This window comes from Mobula birostris, chromosome 24, assembly GCF_030028105.1.
Source record: "Mobula birostris isolate sMobBir1 chromosome 24, sMobBir1.hap1, whole genome shotgun sequence".
Classification (NCBI taxonomy): Eukaryota; Metazoa; Chordata; class Chondrichthyes; order Myliobatiformes; family Myliobatidae; genus Mobula; species Mobula birostris.
This window is the reverse complement of record NC_092393.1, coordinates 52,379,110-52,402,021: the sequence shown is the minus strand read 5'-3', so window position 1 is coordinate 52,402,021 and position 22,912 is coordinate 52,379,110. Positions and strand designations below refer to the sequence as shown.

At 45.2% G+C, this 22,912-nt stretch overlaps 1 protein-coding gene across 6 annotated transcripts in view; it reads left to right on the top strand.

Annotated features, from left to right (window-relative positions):
• Window positions 1–22,912, top strand: part of LOC140187167 (uncharacterized) — a 99,191-nt gene that overhangs the window by 27,614 nt on the left and 48,665 nt on the right. For 4 of the 6 annotated variants that reach the window (XM_072242184.1, XM_072242185.1, XM_072242183.1 and 1 more), the window contains one exon: window positions 21,375–21,481. In XM_072242184.1, the coding sequence (XP_072098285.1) occupies window positions 21,375–21,481 (107 nt within the window). Of the gene's footprint in view, window positions 1–3,326; window positions 3,396–21,374; window positions 21,482–22,912 lie in introns of those variants that run through there. The other 2 variants (XR_011883023.1, XR_011883024.1) reach the window with 2 other exon arrangements.

Sequence of the window (22,912 nt, the reverse complement as noted above, 5' to 3'; positions counted from 1 at the left end):
TCCCTCTATGAGGATTGGTATGTGCTCCTTCATCTTACCCTTCCTGATGTCCACAATCAGCTCTTTTGCCTTACTGGCATTGAGTGCCAGCTTGTTGCTGCAGCACCACTCCACTAGTTGGCATATCTCACTCCTGTATGCCCTCTTGTCACCACCTGAGATTTCACCAACAATGGTAGTATGGTCAGCCGTTTTATAGATGGTATTTGAGCTATGCCTAGCCACACAATCATGTGTATATAGAGAGTAGAGCAGTGGGCTAAGCACACACCCCTGTGGTGCGCCAGTGTTGATCGTCAGCGAGGAGGATATGTTATCACCAATCTGCACAGATTGTGGTCTTCTAGTTAGGATATCTAGGAAAAGCATTAGCATGGATGTGAAACTGCAGGTGATATGGTGTTTGGAAGCTGGTGAGCATCAGGTTGAGGTAGGTGCCTCTTTGAAACTGGCTACATCGACAATCAGAACAATGATAAATAATGCGGACAAGAGAAAAGCTTCTGCAATAATGATCTCAAAGCTATCATCAATGATATTTGACTTCCTCAAGAAGCCACTTGCTTGAAAATAAAGGAAAATAGACTAGATATAAGGGTAGATGACCAAACACAATGAAACATGCCCCTAAGCCAACTGATAATAATGGAAAAGGCAAAAAGCATCTTCAGTCATATTCACGAAGAAGAAGAAGATATTTTTCTGCAAAAATTGGTTTGATAGATTTAAACAGTGCAGTAACCTGCATAGCATATGTATCTCTGGTGAAGCGGCTAGTGCAGACAGCAAGACAGTCCCAGAATTTTCCTGCAGCACTGAAGGTCGTAATCAAAAAGGACAATTATCCTTCTGAGCTTGTAATCAATGTGGATGAAACAGGCCTATTTTGGAAAAGAATGCCTTCTCGTACTTTCATCTCCTGAGAAGAGCAATAGGCATCTGTGTTCAAGGCCGCAAAGGATCGTTTAACTCTTTTGCTAGGAGGCAATGCTAAAGGTGACTTTAAGTTAAAGCCTATGATTGTGTATCTCTTTGAAACATCACGAGCAATGAAAGGCATTTTAAAGTCAAGCCTACTAGTGATTTGGAAATCAAACAAGACAGCCTGGGTGAGTATTGACATTTTCCAAAATTGGTTTGTTTCACATTTTTGTCCAGCAGTGAAGTGGTATTGACCTTGAGCATGACTTGAACCTAAAACATTGTTGGTGCTTGATAATGCCCAGGCCACCATGAGAACCATGACACGCTTTGGACCTGCATTCCTGTAGAAGTGGTTTACCTCCCACCCAACACCACTTCAACACTCCAACCAATGGATCAAGGAATAATATCGAATTTTAAAGCCTACTACATTTGTCGCACATTCAAGCAACTTGTAGAGGAAACAAAAGGTCAAGACAAACGATCCATTAGATAGTTTTGGAACAAACTACAATGTCATGAAAGCTGTAGATAATATCAGAGCAGCCTGGGACGAAGTTACTTCAAACTGCATGAACGGAGTGTGGAAGAAGCGATGGCCAGAAGCATACAACGACATCCTAGGATTTCGGGTGGAACCAGTCTTCCAAAACATCGTTGAACTGGCAAATGAAGCGGTAATAGAGCATGTTAATGATGGCAAAGTTGAAGAGTTACTGCATTCTCATGGTTAGAGCCTTAATAACGAAGAGCTTTGAGAATTGGCAGAGCAACGTATCCTGGGTGAATCTGAGGACATGGATGGAGAAGAGGAAACACCAGCAAGAAACCTCACCACAAAATTCCTCAGCACTAGCATCACATCACCACGCAAATCACGGACCAGTCCATCGATAATGACCCTGACTGGAAGCAAAGCAAGAAGGCAAAGAGAGGAGTTCTTGACATGATTTCCTGCTACCGAGAACTGCTTCATGAGAGGAAACTTGAGAAGAGGCAGTCAAATCCAAAGAAGCCAAAGTCAGAGGAGGACCCTCAGCCTCTAAGATGGAACCACTACCCGCTTCCCTTCTCTGGCGCTGCAATGTGTTGCCGGTCCACTGCTATACAGGTTAGGCCTACTTGCGTGTTTGTTACTCCACGAACTGCTGTGTAGACATAAAATAATATATCATATATCCTGGGGTTGATTGTTTTTATCAGGCACACACGTCCATGTACGTAACATTATAATGACCCCACATAGCGCTGATTTACATAGCGTTCTACCTCCAAGGGACACATCCTCAGCGTTAAGCGGGGTCTGAGTGTACGTGTAAATGAATATGTCTAGTGGTTCTTGGTTCTTGATAGGATGCTTTTCATTGAAATGATAGGATAAACCAAAGAAGAGGGAAGTTGGAGTGGGAATGAGACAGAGAATTAAACTTAAAGCCTGGATGTACCAGCTAGTTGAGTGGTGTTTCAGCAATAACCTGGCACTGAACGTCAGTAGGACCAAAGAGCTGATTGTTGTCTTCGGGAAGGGTAAGATGAGGGAACACGAACCAATCCTCATAGAGGGATCAGGAGTGGAGAGAGTGAGCAATCTCGGGTTCCTGGGCGTCAAGATCGCTGAGGATCTAACCTGATCCCAATATATCGAAGCTGCTATAAAGAAGGCAAGACAGCAGCTATACTTCACCTGAAGAGATTTGGTTTGCCACCTAAAACACTTGAAAACTTCTACAGATGTACCATGGTGAGTATCATGACAGGCTGCATCATTGTCTGGTATTGGGGGTTGCAGTTGGGGGTCCTACTGCACAGGTTTGAAAGAAGCTACAGAAAGTTGTAAAATTAGTCAGCTCCATCATGGATACTAGCGTCCGTAGCATCCAAGACATCTTCATGGAGCGATGTCTCAGAAAGGCGACATTCATTATTAAGGACCACAATCACCCAGGACATGCCCTCTTCTCATTGTTACTGTCAGGAAAGAGGCACAGAAATCTGAAGGCACACACCCAACAATTCAGGAGCAGCATCTTCCCCTCTGCCATCTGATTTCTAAATGGACACGGAGCCCATGACCACTACACTTTCTAATTATTTCTGTTTTTGTACTATTTTTAATTTAACTATTTAATATACATATATACATATTTACTGTCATTTACTTATTCTATATTATCATGTATTGCATCATACTGCTGCTGCTAAGTTAACAAATTTCACCACATACCCTGGTGATATTCAACCTGATTCTGACTCTCATTCTCAACTGTGTTGAGTTACAAAGCAAGCACTTAATTTAAGGACCCCATGCGCAAGTCATCCCATCTTGAAAGAAATAAAAACAATCTGATCGCCCCAATGAAGGGTTTTGGGTGAAAACATTGATTCTTTACTCCCCTCCATAGATGCTGCCTGACCTGCTGAGTTCTTTGTGTGTGATGCTGCAGATTTCCAGCATTTGCAGAATCTCTTGTGAGTATAAACCGTCGTCTGTTTAGTATGAGAGGAAAAGGGTTAAACTCAGATGAACAGCAAACAACCTTCTGGAGGAACTCAGTGGGTTGAGCATCAACTCTGGGGATGTGGGGGGTTAGTTTACTTGCCGGTCGAAATCTGCCTGTACTGTGCCGGTCATCGATTGGCCTGTTTGAAGGATGCAACAGCTCTTCCCATTGGTTGCCTTGTGTGTCACAGCACCAGTGTCCGATTTCAGGCACCTCTGGGGTATAAGAATAGGAAGTGTGGGAGATGGTCTTTTCCTTTCATCCCCAGGCACTCACTTTCACACCGAGGTCGCTGAAGAACATTGGGAAGGTCTGCTGCAGATATAGGGGAGCACAAACACACTCTTAGCAAAGTATCTGTTCGTCGAATACTTGGTTTTGTAGCTGTGGAACTTGGGGGGAATTAGATGCCTGGTGAATGCTTTACTGTTTGCAAATAAATGATTAATGTGCTTGTTCGTAATCAGTGTCTTCCGTCTTACTTAACAAGCCTGTGGACCAGCTTCCTTGTAACAGGGTGCTGAAGGAATTGTCGATGCTTTGGGTTGAAATCCTGCACGAGGAAGGGATTTCCATCCGAAATGTCAACAATTCATTACCTCCTCCAGATGCTGCTCAACATTCTGAGATCCTCCATCTGATTTTTTGATATTCCTCATCCCAGCATCTGCTGTCTCCTGCGTGTCAGTCGATGAACTCTTTTAGGAGCTTCCTAGTGAAGAGATGAGCAGATCTTAATTGGCAGGTGAATGTGGTGTGTTTGCTGGTTTGGGACATAGAGCGTAGAACGGTACAGCACAGGAAGAGGCCCTTTGTCCCATAGTGTTGTGCCGAAACAGCTAAAAATAAATCAAAAACTAGTCCCTCCTACCTACACAACATCCATATCCCTCCATCTTCTTCACATTTATGTGCCTATCTAAACATTTCTTAAAAGCCTCCGATATATTTGCATTTACCACCATACCAGGCAGTGCATTCCAGGCATCCACCACTCTCTGAGTAAAAAAACTCATCCCTCACATCCCCTTTGAACCTACCTCCTCTCACCTTCAATGCCCTCTGGTATTAGACATTTCTACCCTGGGAAACAGATCCTCCCCGTCTACTCTGCCTATGCCTCTCATAATCTAATAAACCTCATACAGATCTCCCCTCAGTCTCCGCCACTCTAAAGAAAACAACTGAAGTTTGTCCAGCCTCGCATAATAGCACATGCTCTTTAAACCGGGCAGCATCCTGGAGAACTTCTTCTGCACCCTCTCCAAAGCCTCAATGACTGTAGTCACCCTCTGAGTTATCTACCATCGGTAACTGTTATTGTTACATCATTCATGGCCAGTGTAGGTACTGTTGGATGCTGGTCATTGGCATTGAGGGAAGCCAAATTCAAGGAGCTTGTTCAGGTTTCAGGTGACGAGATATTTGGGAGGGGAGGAGAAGATGGCAGCGTGACGCAGCACGCGCGGCTGCTCCGAATTGATATCGTATTTGTGAAGTAGGATGCCATGCACAATCCTGATTTGATGGAGACAGCCATGAGAAGCACGGAGGAACATCTGGAGAAACTTCTGAAATGCCTGCTTCGCTGCTGCTGCTACTGTGCGATCAAGGATCTCCAGAGACGAAGGCCCCAAATTCTTGGCTTTGTCTTTTGTCTTTTGCCTGTTGCCGGGGTCAAAGCGCTCGGCAGAGATGGTGCTCGGTGCTCGGTGTCGGAGGGCTGGTTGGAGGCTCAAAGCTTTCGGACGGACTCAGAGTTGGACTGTGGTCGGGTGCTTCCAGGGTGCTGCATCGGCAAGTTCATGGCAGGAAGAGTTTTCTTCCTTCAACCGTCTGCGTGAGATGATGGGACTTTCAAGAGACTTTGAGACTTACTTTACCGTCCCCATGTTCTGTTCTTTATCAAATTATGGTATTGCTTTGCACTGTTGTAACTATATGTTATAATTATGTGGTTTTTGTCAGTTTTTTTAGCCTTGGTTTGTCTTGTGTTTCTGTGATATCATTCTGGAGGAACAAATTGTATCATTTCTTAACGCATGCATTACTAAATGACAATAAAAGAGGACTGCGTGTCCTCATAATGTAATCTAATTTGTTCCTTGAATTGGAAGTGGCCCGCAGTTCCCTTCATCTGGATATACCAGATATGTCTCCACACCACGGATATTTTCCCAGAACCGTGTGTGTACTTAAACCACAGTACTGGTGGTTTTGGCAAGTCTTTGATCAAGGATCAACTTTATTCACTATATATCATTACATGTGGTAGGAATTTGCTGTGATGTGTTGGCCAGGGCGTGACATTCAACAAAAAAAAACCAACACTCAACAATTATAAAGTATTATATGAAAAATAAACTTAGAGGTTAAAGTGCAGATATGGAATAAAATGTGCATAAATACCAGCATGTATTTACAATGCAAATAGCATTATGAAAAGTGGCTGAGGTAATAGATGAGGGGGCGGAGGTGGCTAACGAGAATGGTTGATCAGATTAATTGCCTTGGGGAAGATGCTTTTAAAATGGTGTGAAGTTTTCATTTTAATGACCCTATGGTGCTTTCCAGACGGGAGCTTTTGGGAAAGGCAGTTTGCAGTGTCTGCAGTAATTTTTTCCTATCCATCGCTTTGTCCCGGATGCCTAGAATTCCTGCAGTGACAATAGGCTGCCGCAATGGCCTCTCCTGCTGACCTGACAGTTCACTGTAGTTTCTGTACACTGTGAGAGGATGCTGCACCAAACCAGACAGTAATGGCTGATGTGAGGATGCTCTCTCTGAGGGCAGTGTAGAATCACCTGTGTTAGTTGCCTGTGGCTGGTGAACGGACTTGGAATCGCAATGAAGGGCAGGTGGGGTGAAATAGGACTAGTCAATCAGAACGGGCTTAAGGGTCAATCAAGGATCAATATACACTCATCCGGCACTATATTAAATGCCTCGTCTATCCAATAAAGTATCCACTGAGTGTATGCTCATGGCCTTCTGCTGCTGTAGCCCGTCCAACTTCAAGGTTTGGCCTAACACACGGTTATTTGAGTTACTGTTGCCTTCCTGTCAGTTTGAACCAGTCTGGCCATTCTCCTCTGAGCTCTCTCATTAACGAGGCGTTTTTGCCTGCAGAACTGTCACTCACTGGATTATTTTTTTGTCTCCCCAGAGATTGTTGTGTGTGAAAATCCCATGAGATCAGCATTTTCCTGGGATATTTATTTACTTATTTAATTTCTTAAGATACAGCAGGGAGTGGGCCGTTCGAGCTGTGCGGCCCAGCAAACCCCGATTTAACCCTAGTCTAACCACAGGGCAATTTACAATGACCAATTAACCGACCCACCAGTATGTCTTTGGACTGTGGGAGGAAACTGGAGCACCCGGAGGAAACCCATGCGATCACTCCTTACGGGCAGCAGCGACGGGAAATGAACCTGGGTCGCTAATTACTGTAGCGCGTCGTGCTAACCACTGTGCTGCCGTGCCACCCTACTCCAACCACCCCGCCTGGCACCAGCCATCATTCCACAGTCAAAGTCACTTAAATCACTTTTCCTCCCCCATTCTGCTGTTTGGTCTGAACAAGAACTGAACCTCTGGACCACGTCGGTGTGCTTTTCTGCACTGAGCTGCTGCCACATGATTGGCTGATTAGATATTTGCATTAACGAGCAGGTGGACCTGACAAAGTGCCCACTGAGTGCAGCTAAACCAACTCTCCTCCTGGAAAGGGATTCTGAATACTGATGTCATCTTTTTTCTTGACAGCCGTTTTGTTAACTGCAGGGCATCCTCTTTCCCTTTAGCTTATTTCAGTTTCAATAACATCAACAACCGACTGAGCGTGAAAATTGCCAGCACTAAAGAAACTGAGCGAAGCATGAAGGACTGGTGCATTAGCGAGCGAACCAGTTTGTGTGCACTGCAGTAATGATTCTAATGAGGCCTGCTTCCCGCTGCAGCCAATTACCGCATAAAGGCAATAGCCTTCGCAGCCTGTGGTTTTATAGCACCACTCTCTAATGAAGGTAGGACATGAAATACAGGGCGCAGGGAGGAGAGGTACACTGTGGGGAATTCAGAGAGCCAAAGAGCAGAGAAAAGGTCACTGGAGGCTAGAACTAGATTGGAGATGGGTGGAAATGGATCAGCATTGGTAATAATGCTTTAAAATTAGAACTGTGCTCATTGAGTACGTAAAGCTCCTTGCTTTCTTACTAGTTATCTACAAAATTTCTACAGAGCCTCCGATATTTCACTTTGTTGCAGAATTCCTAGGGTTATTTATTTAATTTTTTTACAGCTCCACACATATGGATAATGAAATGGGTTTAGAATTGGTCCAAGTTCAGAGCCTGGGAGGACGCGATTGCAGCCCAAGTTTGCAGAGATGCCTGGGGTCAAATTCTAATTGAAGCCCCGGGGATATCCCATTCTCTTTCACCGTCTTGTGCATGCAGTCCCTGTGTGAAGGAGCCAGCTGGAATGGAAACGCCAATGCCCAGGAGCAGAAAAGCCTCCACAAAGTAGTGGATGCAGCCCAGGCCATCACAGGAAAAGCCCTCCCCACCACTCGGCATATGACACCATAAGACCATAAGATATAGGAGCAGAAGTAGGCCATTCGGCCCATCAAGCCTGCTCCTCCATTCAATCATGGCCTGATCCAATTCTTCCAGTCATTCCCACTCCCCTGCCTTCTCCTCATAGCCTTTGATGCCCTGGCTAATCAAGAACCTATCTATCTCTGCCTTAAATGCACCCAATGACTTGGCCTCCACAGCCACTCGTAGCAACAAATTCCACAGATTTACCACCCTCTGACTAAAGTAATTTCTCCGCATCTCTGTTCTCAATGGATGTCCTTCAATCCTGAAGTCGTGCTCTGTTGTCCTAGACTCCCCTACCATGGGAAATAACTTTGCCATATCTAACCTGTTCAGGCCTTTTGACATTCGGAATGTTTCTATGAGATCCCCCCCCCCCCCCATTCTCCTGAACTCCAGGGAATACAGCCCAATAGCTGCCAGACATGCCTCATACGGTAACCCTTTCATTCCTGGAATCATTCTCGTGAATCTTCTCTGAACCATCTCCAATGTCAGTATATCCTTTCTAAAATAAGGAGCCCAAAACTGCACACAATACTCCAAGTGCGGTCTCACGAGTGCCTTGTAGAGCCTCAATATCACATCCCTGCTCTTATATTCTGTACCTCTAGAAATTAATGCCAACATTGCATTCGCCTTTTGCACCACCGATTCAACCTGGAGGTTAACTTTTAGGGTATCCTGCATAAGGACTCCCAAGTCCCTTTGCATCTCTGCATTTTGAATTCTCTCCCCATCTAAATAATAGTCTGCCCGTTTATTTTTTCCACCAAAGTGCGTGACAATACACTTTCCAACATTGTATTTCATTTGCCACTTCTTTGCCCATTCCCCTAAACGACGAGGGGTGATTGATAAGTTTGTGGCCTAAGGTAGAAGGAGTTAATTTTAGAAAACCTAGCACAGTTATTTTTCCTACATGTACACACTTAGTCCAGCGGTCGTGGAGCATACAGATCCCTTCTTTGTAGAAGTCGGTGGCTTGGACCTCCAGGAAGTGGTCCACAGCAGGGGTGATTGAGAAGTTTGTGGCCTAAGGTAGAAGGAGATGAGTCATTAACTTCAAACTTTCTGCATAATCACTCAAAGAGTTGAACTGCAGGTGCATGTAACAAGAGCTGTATAACTCATCTCCTTCTACCTTAGGCCATGAACTTGTCAATCACCCCTGCTGCGAACCACTTCTACAAAGAAGGGATCCGTATGCTCCAAGACCACTGGACTAAGTGTATAGATGTAGGAGGGGACTATGTTGAAAAATAAATATGCTAGGTTTTCTAAAATTGATTTCTTCTACCGTAGGCCACAAACTTATCAATCACCCCTCGTATCTAAGTCTCTCTGCAGGCTCTTTGTTTCCTCAACACTACCCACTCCTCCACCTATTTTTGTATCATCCGCAAATTTAGCCACAATTTCATTAATCCCATAGTCCAAATCATTGACATACATCGTAACAAGCAGCGGTCCCAACACCAACCCCTGTGGAATTCTACTGGTAACTGGCAGTCAGCCAGAATAGGATCCCTTTATTCCCACTCTCTGTTTTCTGCTGATCAGCCAATACTCCACCCATGCTAGTAACTCCCCTGTAATTCCATGGGCTCTTATTTTGCTAAGCAGCCTCATGTGCGGCACCTTGTCAAAGGCCTTCTGAAAATCCAAGTACACCACATCTACTGCATCTCCTTTGTCTACCCTGCTTGTAATTTCCTCAAAAAATTGCAGTAGGTTAGTCAGGCAGGATTTTCCTTTCAGGAAACCATGCTGGCTATATTTCTTATACACAGGGCCCCACCAACCCCTTTGCCTACTAACCTATCTTTCCAATAAGCCGTATATCCTTGGATGTTCAGCACCCAATGCCAGCCATCCTTTAGCCAAGTTTTAGAGATGGCCACAATGTCATACTTGCCAATCTGTAGCTGAATTTCAAGATCGTCCATTTTATTTCTTATGCTGCGTGCATTCAAATATAATACTTTCAGTCCAGTACTTGTTGCTTTCTGTTTTAACTGCACCGCGCCTGTATTGCCCTGTAACTCATCCCACTGACTGTGATTATGCCACATCTCCTGCCTGTCTTTTCTATCATCTCTGTTGCATGCTATCTTTGATTTATTTCAGTTTTCCTATTCCTCAGCCCTATCACTCCAGTTCCCATCCCCCTGCCAAATTAGTTTAAACTCTCCCTAACAGCTCTCGTAAACCTGCCTGCTAGGATATTGGACCCTTTTGGGTTCAGGTGTAACCCATCCTTTTTGTACAGGTCATACCTTCCCCTTTAAGAGGCCCCAATGATCCAGGAACCCGAAGCCCTGCCCCCCCATGCCAATCTCTCAGCCACGCATTAATATGCCTGATCTTGCTATTCTTGCGCTCATTAGCATGTGGCACAGACAGCAATCATGAGATTACTACACTGGAGATCCTGCTTTTCAGCTTCCTACCCAACTCCCTGAATTCTCTCTTCAGGACCTCCTCCCTTTTTCTACCTATGTCATTGGTACCAAGGTGTACCAAGACTTCCGCCTGTTCACCCTCTCCCTTCAGAATACTCTGCACCCAGTCCGAGACATCCCGTATCCTGGCACCCGTGAGGCAACTTACCATGCAGGTACCTCTATCAGGCTGGCAGAATCTCCTATCCGTTCCCCTCACTGTAGAATCCTCTATGACTACTGCATTCCTCATCTTCTTCTCTCCCTTCTGCACCACAGAACCAGGCTTAGTGCCAGAGACCTGATCGCCGTGGTTGTCCTCTGTCAGGTCACTCCCCCAACAGTATCCAAAACAAGATAACGATTACTGAGGGGATGGCCACAGGGGTGCTCTCTACTATCTGAGATCTTCCCATCCCTTCCCTGACAGTCATTCACTTAACTCCTGCAGCCTCGGGGTGACTAACTCCTTGTAGCTCCTGTCTAACTCCTGTTCACTCTCCCCAATAAGCTGTAGGTCATCAAGCTGCAGTTCCAGATCCCTAACACAGTCTCTCAGGAGCTGCATCTCGGTGCACCTGCCGCAGATGTGGACATCTGGGAGATTGGAAGATTCCCAGGATTCCCACACCTGACACCCAGAGCAAAGTATTAACCCTACAGACATGCTGTCTATTCCTCCAGAAAAAAAAATGCAAGGAGAAAACGTAGTCCACCTGCCCACTTACCTCGCCGAAGCCTGAATGAGCCAAAGCCCTACCACTCTGACTCAGACCACTCTGTCGATGACCGCTCCACTAGGCAGTGTCTTCCATTTTATCCCTGGATCTTCCCTGCTCTCCAACTCACAACTGGGTGCTCCTGGTTGTAGCCGAGTTCCCACGAAGCTTTCCCCCTTTAAACTTCACTCCTGGACCTGTACGCCGCCTCCTCTATGGTTCTCTCTCCATATCTACATGGAGTGCTGCCACAAGAAAGCAGCATCCATCATCAAAGATGCCCACCATCCAGGCTATGCTCTCTTCTCAATGCTGCCATCGGGAAGGAGGTACAGGAGATTTAGGTCCCACACCACCAGGTTCAGGAACAGTTATTACCCTTCAACCATTAGGCTCCCGAATCAGCATAAATACATGATTCTACAACTTTAAGATTCGCTTTCAACAGTCGAAGTGGAAAAATGTGTCTTCAAAGTCTTCCTGGTCCCCGTATTTTTGACCTTCCATCCCTCAGATCTGAGACTAACAGTGGCTGCATTCTGTTTGCTTTTAGTGTCAACTGTGACTCAACGCTGACGTACTCACCCTTGAGTCAGAAGGCTTTGTATTCAAGTCGCACTCTATATACTCACGACCAACTTTTAGGTTGGTGACGTCAAAGGACTCTGACACTGCAAAAGGGCTGCATTCTAGATGATGTGATGAACTCAGCTGTATCCTGTAACACACTCATTCCAGCACAGAATTGGCCACTATCGCCCTCTTTCTTTCTGGTGCAGATGGAGGGTCTGGACCTGATACATTCCCTTCACAGACGCTGCCTGACCTGCTGAGTTCTTCCAGCAAACACGAGGAAATCTGGAAATGCTGGAATTTCAAGCAACACACATAAAAATTGCTGGTGAATGCAGCAGGCCAGGCAGCATCTCTAGAAAGAGGTACAGTCGACGTTTCGGGCCGAGACCCTTCGTCAGGACTAACTGAAAGAAGAGGTAGTAAGAGATTTGAAAGTGGGAGGGGGAGGGGAAGATCCAAAATGATAGGAGAAGACAGGAGGGGGAGGGATGGAGCCAAGAGCTGGAAAGCTGATTGGCAAAAAGGGATATGAGAGGATCATGGGATGGGAGGCCTAGGGAGAAAGTAAGGGGGAGGGGGGAAGCCCAGAGGATGGGCAAGGAGTATAGTGAGAGGGACAGATGGAGAAAAAGGAAAGAGAAAAAAAAATAATAATAAATAAATAATGGATGGGGTATGAAGGGGAGGTGGGGCATTAATGGAAGTTAGAGAAGTCAATGTTTTCCAGCACCTTGCCCCAGTCTCTTGTGCCACTTTTGTCCTTTTGAGTTCAATAAGCCCCCATGTATATTAGACTCTTTATATTTCCTGCAGACTTCCATCAACTATTCTCAGATTCTACCACTTATCAACATACAATGGTCAATTAACCTTGCAACTAAAGAGAGATTAGCTTTATTTGTCACATGCACATTGGAACGCGCAGTGAAATGCATCGTTTGCGAGGATTATGCTGGTCAGCCCACAAGTGTTTCCATGCTTCTGGCACCAGCACAGCATGCCCACAACCCACTTAACCCTAACCATACATCCTTGGAATGTGTGGGAAGAAACCCACGTGGTCACGGGGAGAACGTACAAACTCCTTATGGGCTTCGGCGGGAATTCTTACAGAAGGTGCAGTAAAGCATTGCGCTAACTGCTACACCACCATGCTGCCTCAACTCAAAACATTTTTGGAAGGTGGGAAGAAAATGGAGTGCCAGAGGAAACGCGTGCATTCATCAGGAGTGCGTGCCAAATGTGGAAGTTGCAGCGCAGCAAGGATTAACATAATGTCCAGGCAAGGATAGATTGCAGATAGTGTGCAGGCAATCCTGGCATGAATGGCCTTTGAAGAGCTTCGCCTCCCTTTGCACAGCAGAGGGCCTGAGCCATCTGGCTTACCAAGATGAGATGAGAACATAATGGAAAGATTCAAGGAACACTCACCAAAATGAAGGGACAATTACTTTAATGACTTCAAAGTACCATTGTTTGTTAGCTTGTAGTTTTCATTTGACTTTTAACACCTGTATCGTGAATGATAATCAATCTTGCAAATAAGGAATTTGTACATACACAAGGTTAACAACTAGTCAATATCTGTAACCGCTAATCAATTCTGTTTAAAACAGCACTTCTGTTTAGAGAGTGCAGTGCTTTTTCCCTTGTGCACAAGTAAAATCAAGTGTGGTTGAGGAAAGAGTGTGAGTTTTCCGAGTCCAGCTGATGAACGATGACACACTGCACAGACAGCGCTGGCGGTCTGGATGGAACCCGGATCACTGGAGTTGTAAGGCAACACAACACAAGTTTCATGACTGTTCTGCATGTCTCAGGTGGTATCACTGACAGTGATGTTGGCATTATTTGAAAAAGAACAAGGAAACTCTCCCTGGATTCTTGGTCAATACTTCACCCTCAAACAATATCACTAAAAATAGTTGCTCAGTTTAGTTTCACATTGCAGTTTGTGGGATCCTGCTGTGCAGGGATAAGTGGGTAGCAAAGACCTTTGAGGTTGCTGGAAATTCTACACAGCACACATTAAAACCTTGCAACAGGTGCATTGGAATAAGTGGACTATTTCATCAACTCCAAACATTGTCCATTCTGGCAGCCTCCTTCACCACTTCTGAATCAGAGTCAGAATCTGGCTACAAAAATCCCACTGTGAACTACCTGAAAGGCAGGAAAAGCAGATTGGGATGTTTGGGACCTGACATCCTGTGGAAAAGTACGTTTGTTTGATTAGTAACCTCAAATAGGCACTCTGACAATTTAGGAAACAAGTGGTTAAAGTAATTGTAAAATAATTTGAGCAGCAATTTGAAGTCAAGGAAACATGCTGGTTGGATAAGGATTGGAATCAGGGTTATTGAAAGGCAATACATAACTGACCAATGTTTGGAAGGTATGCAGACAAATGTATAAAAATGAGCCTCGTGAGATAAGCAGCACCAAAACTTTGGACACCAACAACCGCAGAAGGAAGTGAGTCCTGTACCCTGCCACGATCAAGCCCCAGTCAGGTTCTTCGAGAAAGGCTAATATCGGAATACAAGTAACAGATTTTCAAAGTAACTACAAGAGTTGTGAAACTAAACAATGAATTAAGCGTTTGAAACTGTGCAGTGAATCTTTGAGTTGCCTGAAGTATGGACACTTACCTCTGCACGATCTGGTGGTTCTCCAGACGGTCTTGGATGCTCCCTCTCCACATATGGTAGTCAACGGGGCCAAGATTCCCAGGAGTCAGTGCAAAACTTTGCTGTTTTGCAAGGAGGGGCTTTGGGTCATCTTGGATATTTCGCCCTATCTTCCCGGTAGCCACTTGCCAGGAGAGAACTTGGATCGGAGCGCCTTTTGGGATTCTGGTGTGGGGTATAATCCTGCGAACGAAAGGGTTAAGTTTGAGGAGCGTCTGATACCTCGGAGCCTGTACTTGCTGGAGTTTAGAAGAATGAGAGGGGATCTCACTGAAACCAATCGAATATTGAAAGGCTTAGATAGAGTGGACGTACGGAGGATGTTTCCTTTCTTTGGGGGGAGGGGGTGGTCTCAGACCGAAGGTTCAAAGGTCAGGTTTAATGTCCGAGAAATGTATACAATATACATCCTGAAATGCTTTTCCTTCGCGAAACATCCACGAAAACAGAAAAGTGCCCCAAAGAATGAAAGGCGGTTAAACGTGAGAACCCCAAAGTCCGCCCCCCAGCTCCCCCCTCCCGCGCGTAAGCGGCAGCGAGCAGCGATTCCCGCTCCCCCCACCATCGGTACCGTCACTGAACCCAAGCGTGTGCTAAGCGATAGCAAAGACACAGATCTTGCAGTTACCTCAGGAGTTTAGCATTTCGTCTGAAATTCGACAACCCACAGGTTCTCTCCCTGGTAAGGGAGAGGGAGGTGTCCCCCATTGCTCAGAATAGAAGGATGTCCCTTTAGATTCGAGATGAGTAAGACTTTATTTATATATTTATTTATTGAGATACAGTGTGGAATAGCCCCTTCCGGCCCAGCCATCCCCCGACTTAACCCAAGCCTAATCACGGGACAATTTACAATGACCAGTTAACCTACCAACCAGTACGGCTTTGGACTGGGAGGCAACTGGTGCACCCAGTGGAAACCCACGTGGTCTCAGGGAGAATGTACAAACTCCTTACGGGCAGAGACGGGAATTGAACCTGGGACACCTGCATTGCCAAGTGTTGTGCTCCTGGGTTGCCCCGTTAGCTGGAGGATGGTGAAGCTGTGGAATTCATTACCACAAATGTCACTGGGTATACTTAAGGCAGAGGTGTATAGGCTCTTAGTTAGTCAGGGCGTGAAAGCTTATAGGGAGAAAGCAGGAGAGCTGTGTGAGAGGGATAATAAATCAGACATGGTGGAACGTTGGAGAAGATGCAATGGCTTAATTCTGCTCCTATGTCTTATGGTCTTTCACAAGTTAACATGGCCCTGACTGATACCACACCGGAGAAAGTGGTGCTATTGCCTTTTCAAATTGTTGCAGTTTGTGTGGTTAAAAGTGGTTGGATGCTGTTGTTTGGGTAGACTGGTCAATATTTTTACTCCTCCTCTCGTAGCTATCTCTCCAGACCTTTTATTTGAAGTGAACTTGAATGTTCAGTCTACAAACCCACATCACACTCACTCCTGTGAATTTTTAAAAGGATTTCTCAAGTTAAAAGACAAAGATCAGGAGCTCCTGATTTTCATTATTAAACAATGCTTTTTTCATTAGTGTATGTCTAGGAATAAAGAGGGAAAGTCCGGTGAAAAATTCTCAGTCTGCTCTACTTTGGCTGGAATTCTTAGAAACACCCTCCAAGAGTACCACGACCTTGCCGTAGGGTTTGGAGGTTAGCATGCCTCAATGACCCGGAGAGTTATGCTGGCTGGAGTCAGGGATTTATGATTTGGCTCTTGGTAGGTTCACGTATGCCAAACAGATCAAAAAGTAGAGGACAGACTAAGAGTGGTCCACTGGTCCTCCAGGTTCAAAGGTCCAGCTCAGGGCTAATATCCCTGACTGGTAAAACAAAATTATTAAGGAAACAGGAATGAAAAATCCTTGTACATCTGAGTGGCCAAGGACAGAGAGAAATGGAGGACCTTCATTGCTGCTTGAAACTCTAACAACGTAATGGGCAATAAGTAAGCAAGACTTAGGAACCTGATACAATCATATAGCTGGGAATCAGGTCTTTCTGAATCTGTGCTATCCCATCTCCAGTAATCTCATGTTCATTCATTCATTACTTGCCGTGTCATATGACATATGCGATCATGGTTTCCATGACCTGGATTATTCTTGGCAAATTTTTCTACAGAAGTGGTTTGCCATTGCCTTCTTCTGGGCAGTGTCTTTACAGGATGGGTGATCCCAGCCATTATCAATACACTTGTCTGCCTCGACTCAGTGGTCACACAACCAGGACTTGTGATCTGCATTATCTACTCACGTAACCATCTACCACCTGCTCCCATGGCTTCACGTGACCCTGATCCGGGGGCTAAGCAGGTGCTACTCCTTGCCCAAGGGAGACCTGTGGGCTAGCGGAGGGAAGGAGAATGTTACACCTCCTTTGGTAGAGACGTATCTCCACACCGCCACCCAAATCTCACTTTACTCTTCTCAAATCCACATCAATTGATCCCGGATTCTGCAACTCAGTCGGTGCTACATAGAGGGTAGTTATGTTGGTACATAGATTGGAAAGACTTAGAGGGATAAAGGCTAAATTCAGGGATACGTCAAGGTTGACAACTCAAGCGGCATAAACAAGTTGGGTCAAGGAAGCTGCTTCTATGCATTGGAACTCTACGATTTACCTAGACACTAGAGGTATTAGCTAATTTACATTAGCCCATTAATCTACTAATCTGTACATTTTTTTGGAAAGGGGCAGAGAAAGACAGCACTAGAAGTTAGGATTGAATCCAGTTTCCAGAGGTCTAGAATATAAGAGCAAGGATGTAAGGCTGAGGCTTTAGAAGGCATTGGTCAGACTGCATTTGGAGATTCATGAGCAGTTTTGGGCCCCTTATCTAAGAAAGGATGTGCTGGCATTGGAGAGGGTCTAGAGGTTTATGAGAACGATCCCTGGGATGGGAAGGGTTAACATACGAGGAGCATTTGATGGCTGAGGGCCTGTACTCGCTGATATCCCTGGGAATGAAAGGGTTAACATACGAGGAGCATTTGATGGCTCAGGGCCTGTACTCGCTGATATCCCTGGGAATGAAAGGGTTAACATACGAAGAGCATTTGATGGCTCAGGGCCTGTACTCGCTGAAGCGATGAGTTCAGCACAGGGAAACGGTAGTGCGATCACGCAAGTCGAGTATGATGTGCGCCTAAGGGGTCGTCTGCTGTTGGGAGTTCAGGTGGCTGGAGAGTTCGATCCAGGATCCACATATTCTAGTGCAGTGTGGGCAGAGTAAGCGGCTGTGGTTAGCAGTTGGGCCTTTTAGTTATTTCAGTCTCTCCTTTCGTAGCTCCGCTTGTTCTCTGCGGCAGAGCGGAGGTTGTTCTCGTGCAACACAGCTCTCTACTGAACAGATCAGCATATGGATATTAAGCTGTTTAACGATCCTTGAATGCCCGCCTTTGTGGTGAAGTGCACAGCTGTGCCTAGCTTGAAGGTTTTCTGTTTCATCATCCATAACAAGCAAACACACAAGCATCTGTTCCGTAATAGATCTGATCTCCCCACTGCTGGTCTCTCTGGACTCTTCCATTCCCTTTTACTCGCCCCCGTGCCTTACCCATTGCCACTCAGGCTCTTCTGCCTGATGCCCGTGAGTCTTAGAGTCCGGGGCCAAGGACTGGAGGCCTGGGGACGGCCTGTCCTGAGGTTGGAGATCCTGAATGTGTGTGTGTGTGGGTGGGAGGGTGGGAAAGGGCTTGTTTTGTTGTTGTTGCTGCATGTGTTGTTCTGCTGAGCATGGTGGGGAAGCAGTGTTAGCGCTGGAACGTGTGGTAAATCTTGCTGGCTGCCCCCAGCAATTCCTTGGGTGTGTGGCTTGGACTTCAACTACTGCACAGCGTCTTGCCATTTTCAGAAGTTTTCTGATGACTCTGCCATAGTTGGATGCATCATCAAGGGAGATGAGGCTGAGTACAGGGCTACGGTGGGAAACTTTGTCACATGGTGTGAGCAGAATTATCTGCAACTTAATGTGAAACAGACCAAGGAGCTGGTGGTGGACCTGAGGAGGGCTAAGGCACTGGTGACCCCTGTTTCCATCCATGGGGTCAGTGTGGACATGGCGGAGGATTACAGATACCTGAGGATACGAATTGACAATAAACTAGACTGGTTAAAGAACACTGAGGCTGTCTACAAGAAGGGTCAGAGCCGTCTCTATTTCCTGAGGAGACTGAAGTCCTTTAACATCTGTCGGATGATGCTGAGGATGTTCTACGAGTCTGTGGTGGTCAGTGCTATCACGTTTGCTGTTGTGTGCTGGGGCAGCAGACACCAACAGAATCAACAAACTCATTCGTAAGGCCAGTGATGTTGTGGGGATGGAACTGGACTCTCTGACGGTGGTGTCTGAAAAGAGGATGCTGTCCAAGTTGCATGCCATCTTGGACAATGTCTCCCATCCACTACATAATGTACTGGTTGGGCACAGGAGTACATTCAGCCAGAGGCTCATTCCACCGAGATGCAGCACAGAGCGTCATAGGAAGTCATTCCTGCCTGTGGCCATCAAACTTTACAACTCCTCCCTTGGAGGGTCAGACACCCTGAGCCAATAGGCTGGTCCTGGACTTATTTCCATCTGGCATAATTTACATATTATTTAATTATGTATGGTTTTATATTGCTATATTTATACTCTATTCTTGGGTGGTGCAACTGTAACGAAACCCAATTTCCTTCGGAATCAATAAAGTATGTCTATCTATCTATCTAACGCAGATGACACATTTCACTGTATGTTTCAATGTACATGTAATAAATAAATCAGAATCTGAATCTGTCTCCCACCTTGTTCGTTCATTTCTTCCCCCCATCCCTCTTCCATTCCTCATACTGTTTAAAACCCCTTACATCTTTTGAAGTCACTTTGAAGAACTCTTCATCTCATATTCTTGATACTTATTGATTATTTATTTATTTATTTTTTTACTCTCTCTTGTATTTGCAGTTTGTTGTCTTTTGCACATTGGTTGATTGTCAGTCCTGTTGGGCGTGGTCTTTCATTGATTCTATTGTGTTTCTTGTACTTACTGTGTATGCCTGCAAGAAAATGAATCTCAGGGTTGTATACGGTGACATATGTACTTTAGATAATAAATTTATTTTGAATTTTGAACATACACACAGTTTTCCAATTCTAATAAAAGAGCATGAAACAGGAACCTAGATAATACATTTACTTCGAACTTTGAACACCTTCACATTTTTCCATTTTAATTAAAGAGCATGGAACGAGAACTTAGATTCTCCCTTCTCTGATGCTGCCCGACCTGTTGAGCATTTCCAGCATTTTCTGTTTGTTATTTCAGATTTACAGCATGTACGATCTTTTGCTTTTGTTTTTCTAGCACCTTCTGTTTCTAATTACATGTAATTAGTAATTAACTGTAACTAGATTAACTGGTCATTTGTTTCTGCGCTACTGTGGCATCTTGCCATGTATTAGATTGATGTTGTGCTAGGCTCCTTGGCAACTGTTACTCTTTTCAAAGTTATTCATTGTCTGGGAAACTCTTCAGAGATTTGGTAAGAGCTTATATAAGTGCAAGCTTTTCAACACTTTCTCTACAGATGTAGCGGCCATATAACCAGGGGCTGGTTTCCAATGGCAACATGACATTATCCCTGCTTGGTTATATAGATTTTTATCTTTAACAATGTTGTGAACCATTTAAACGCACAATAAAAGCTTGGCAACAAAAACCCAAGATATGAATATTGAGGCATATGTTATCAGCTCTGATGTACTTTTCCTATTCAGATGCATTATTCAATGCACAAATCCAATTTTCAGCCTCACAAAGTAACTGAAAACAGAAGGCTAGGCTCTTGTTCACAGATATAAGAGGTGCTGGAAATCCACAGTAATATACAAATAATGCTGGAAGAACTCAACAAGTCAGGCAGCATCTATGGAGATGGCTTAACAAGTCTATGTTTCAGGCCAAGACCTTTCATCAGGACCGGAAAGGAAACATAAAAACATAGAAAGCCTACAGCACAATACAGGCCCTTCTGCCCACAATGCTCTGCCGAACATGTACTTACTTTAGAAATTACCTGGGGTTACCCATAGCCCTCACCTTTTCTAAGCTCCATGTAACTATCCATGAGTCTCTTAAAAGATCCTATCATATCTGCCTCCACCACCGTCGCTGGCAGCCTGTTCCACGCATTCACCACCCTTTGCATAAAAAAACCTACCCCTGACGTCTCCTCTGTTCCTGCTTCCAAGCACCTTAAAACTGTGCCATTTAGGCCCGGGAAAAAGCCTCTGACTATCCATATAATCAATGCCCACCATCACCTTATACACCTCTATCAAGTCACCTCTCATCCTCCATCGCTCCAAGGAGAAAAGGCCGAGTTCACTCAATCTATTCTCATAAGGCATGCTCCCCAATCCAGGCAACATCCTTGTAAATCTCCTCTGCACCCTTTCTATTGTTTCCACATCCTTCCTGTAGTGAGGTGACCAGAATTGAGCACAGTACTCCAAGTGGGGTCTGACCAGGGTCCTATATAGCTGTAACATTACCTCTCAGCTCTTATACTCAATCCCACGGTTGATGAAGGCCAATGCACCACATGCCTTTTTAACCACAGTGTCAACCTGCATAGCAGCTTTGAGTGTCCTATGGACTCGGACCCCAAGATTGCTTTGATCCTCCACACTCTCAAGAGTCTTACCATTAATGCTATATTCTGCCATCATATTTGACCTACCAAAATTAACCATCTCACACTTATTTGAGTTGAACTCCATCTGCCGCTTCTCAGCCCAGTTTTGCATCCTATCCATGTCCTGCTGTAAGTTCTGGCAGCCCTCCACACTATCCACAACACCCCCAACCTTTGTATCATCAGCAAGTTTACTAATCCATTCCTCCACTTCCTCATACAGGTATAAAAATCACGAAGAGAAGGGGTCCCAGAACAGATCCGAGGCACACCACTGGTCACCGGCCTCCATGCAGAATATGACCCGTCTACAACTACTCTTTGTCTTCTGTGGGTAAGCCAATTCTAGATTCACAAAGCAAGGTCCCCTTGGATCCTATGCCTCCTTACTTTCTCAATAAGCCTTGCATGGGGTATCTTATCAAATGCCTTGCTGAAACCCATATACACTACATTCTACTACTCTACCTTCATCAACGTGTTTAGTCACATCCTCAAAAAATTCAATCAGGCTCGTAAGGCACGGCTTACTTTTGACAAAGCCATGCTAACTATTCCTGATCATATTATGCCCCTCCAAATGTTCAAAAAACCTGCCTCTCAGGATCTTTTCCATTAACTTACCAACCACTGATGTAAAACTCACTGGTCTATAATTTCCTGGGCCATCTCTACTCCCTTTCTCTAAGGAGGGAACAACATCTGCAACCCTCCAATCCTCTGGAACCTCTCCTGTCCCCATCGATGATGCAGGAGGCTCAGCAATCTCCTCCCTCGCCTCCCATAGTATCCTGGGGTACATCTCGTCCAGTCCTGGAGACTTATCCAACTTCATGCTTTCAAAAAGCTCCTGTACATCCTCTTTCTTAATGTCTATATGCTCAAGCTTTTCAATGTACTTTAAGTCATCCCTACAATTGCCAAGATCCTTTTCCATAGTGAATACTGAAATAAGGTATTCATTAAGAACCTCTGCTATCTCCTCTGGTTCCATACACACTTTCACACTTGATTGGTCCTATTCTCTCACGTCTTAGCCTCTTGCTCTTCACATACTTGTAGAATGCCTTGGGGTTTTCTTTAATCCTGCTCATCAAGCCCCTTCTGGCTCTCCTAATTTCATTCTTAAGCTCCTTCCTGCTCGCTTTATAATCTTCTAGATCGCCAAGAGGTGAAGAAATCAGAATAAGAAGTGGAAGGAAGGAAAGGAGTACAAACTAGAAGGTGATTGGTGAATCCAGGTGTGGGGCAAGGTGAGTGGGTGTGGGGGGGGGATGAAGTGAGAAGCTGGAAGGTGGAAGAGGTAAAGCACTGGAGTCGAAGGAATCTGATAGGAGAGGAGAGTGGACCATGAGCGAAAGGGAAGGAGGCGAGGCACCAGAGGATTCCGTGTGTATTACCCTTGTTCACACAGCTTCTTAGAGGAGGAAAGAGGAGCAGCAGAAAGGTGTGGGGTTGGGGGGGGGGTGGTGCAGCGGCATAGGTAGTCGCCCGGCGGACTCACAGTACCAGAGATGCAGGTTCAATCTGTGTACAGTTTCCATGTTCCAATGTGAGTGTGTGGCATCAGTTTAAGGCAATCGGAGAAGAGTATAAGGGAGATGTCAGAGGTAGTTTTTTACATAGAGTAGGTAAACGTAGGTGCAGGGGGAACGTGCTGCTCGGGGTGTTGGTTGAGGCAGGTACATTAGAGACATTTAAAAGACTCTTTGATAGGCAGATGGATGACAGAAAAATGGAGAGCTATGTGAGAGGGAAGCA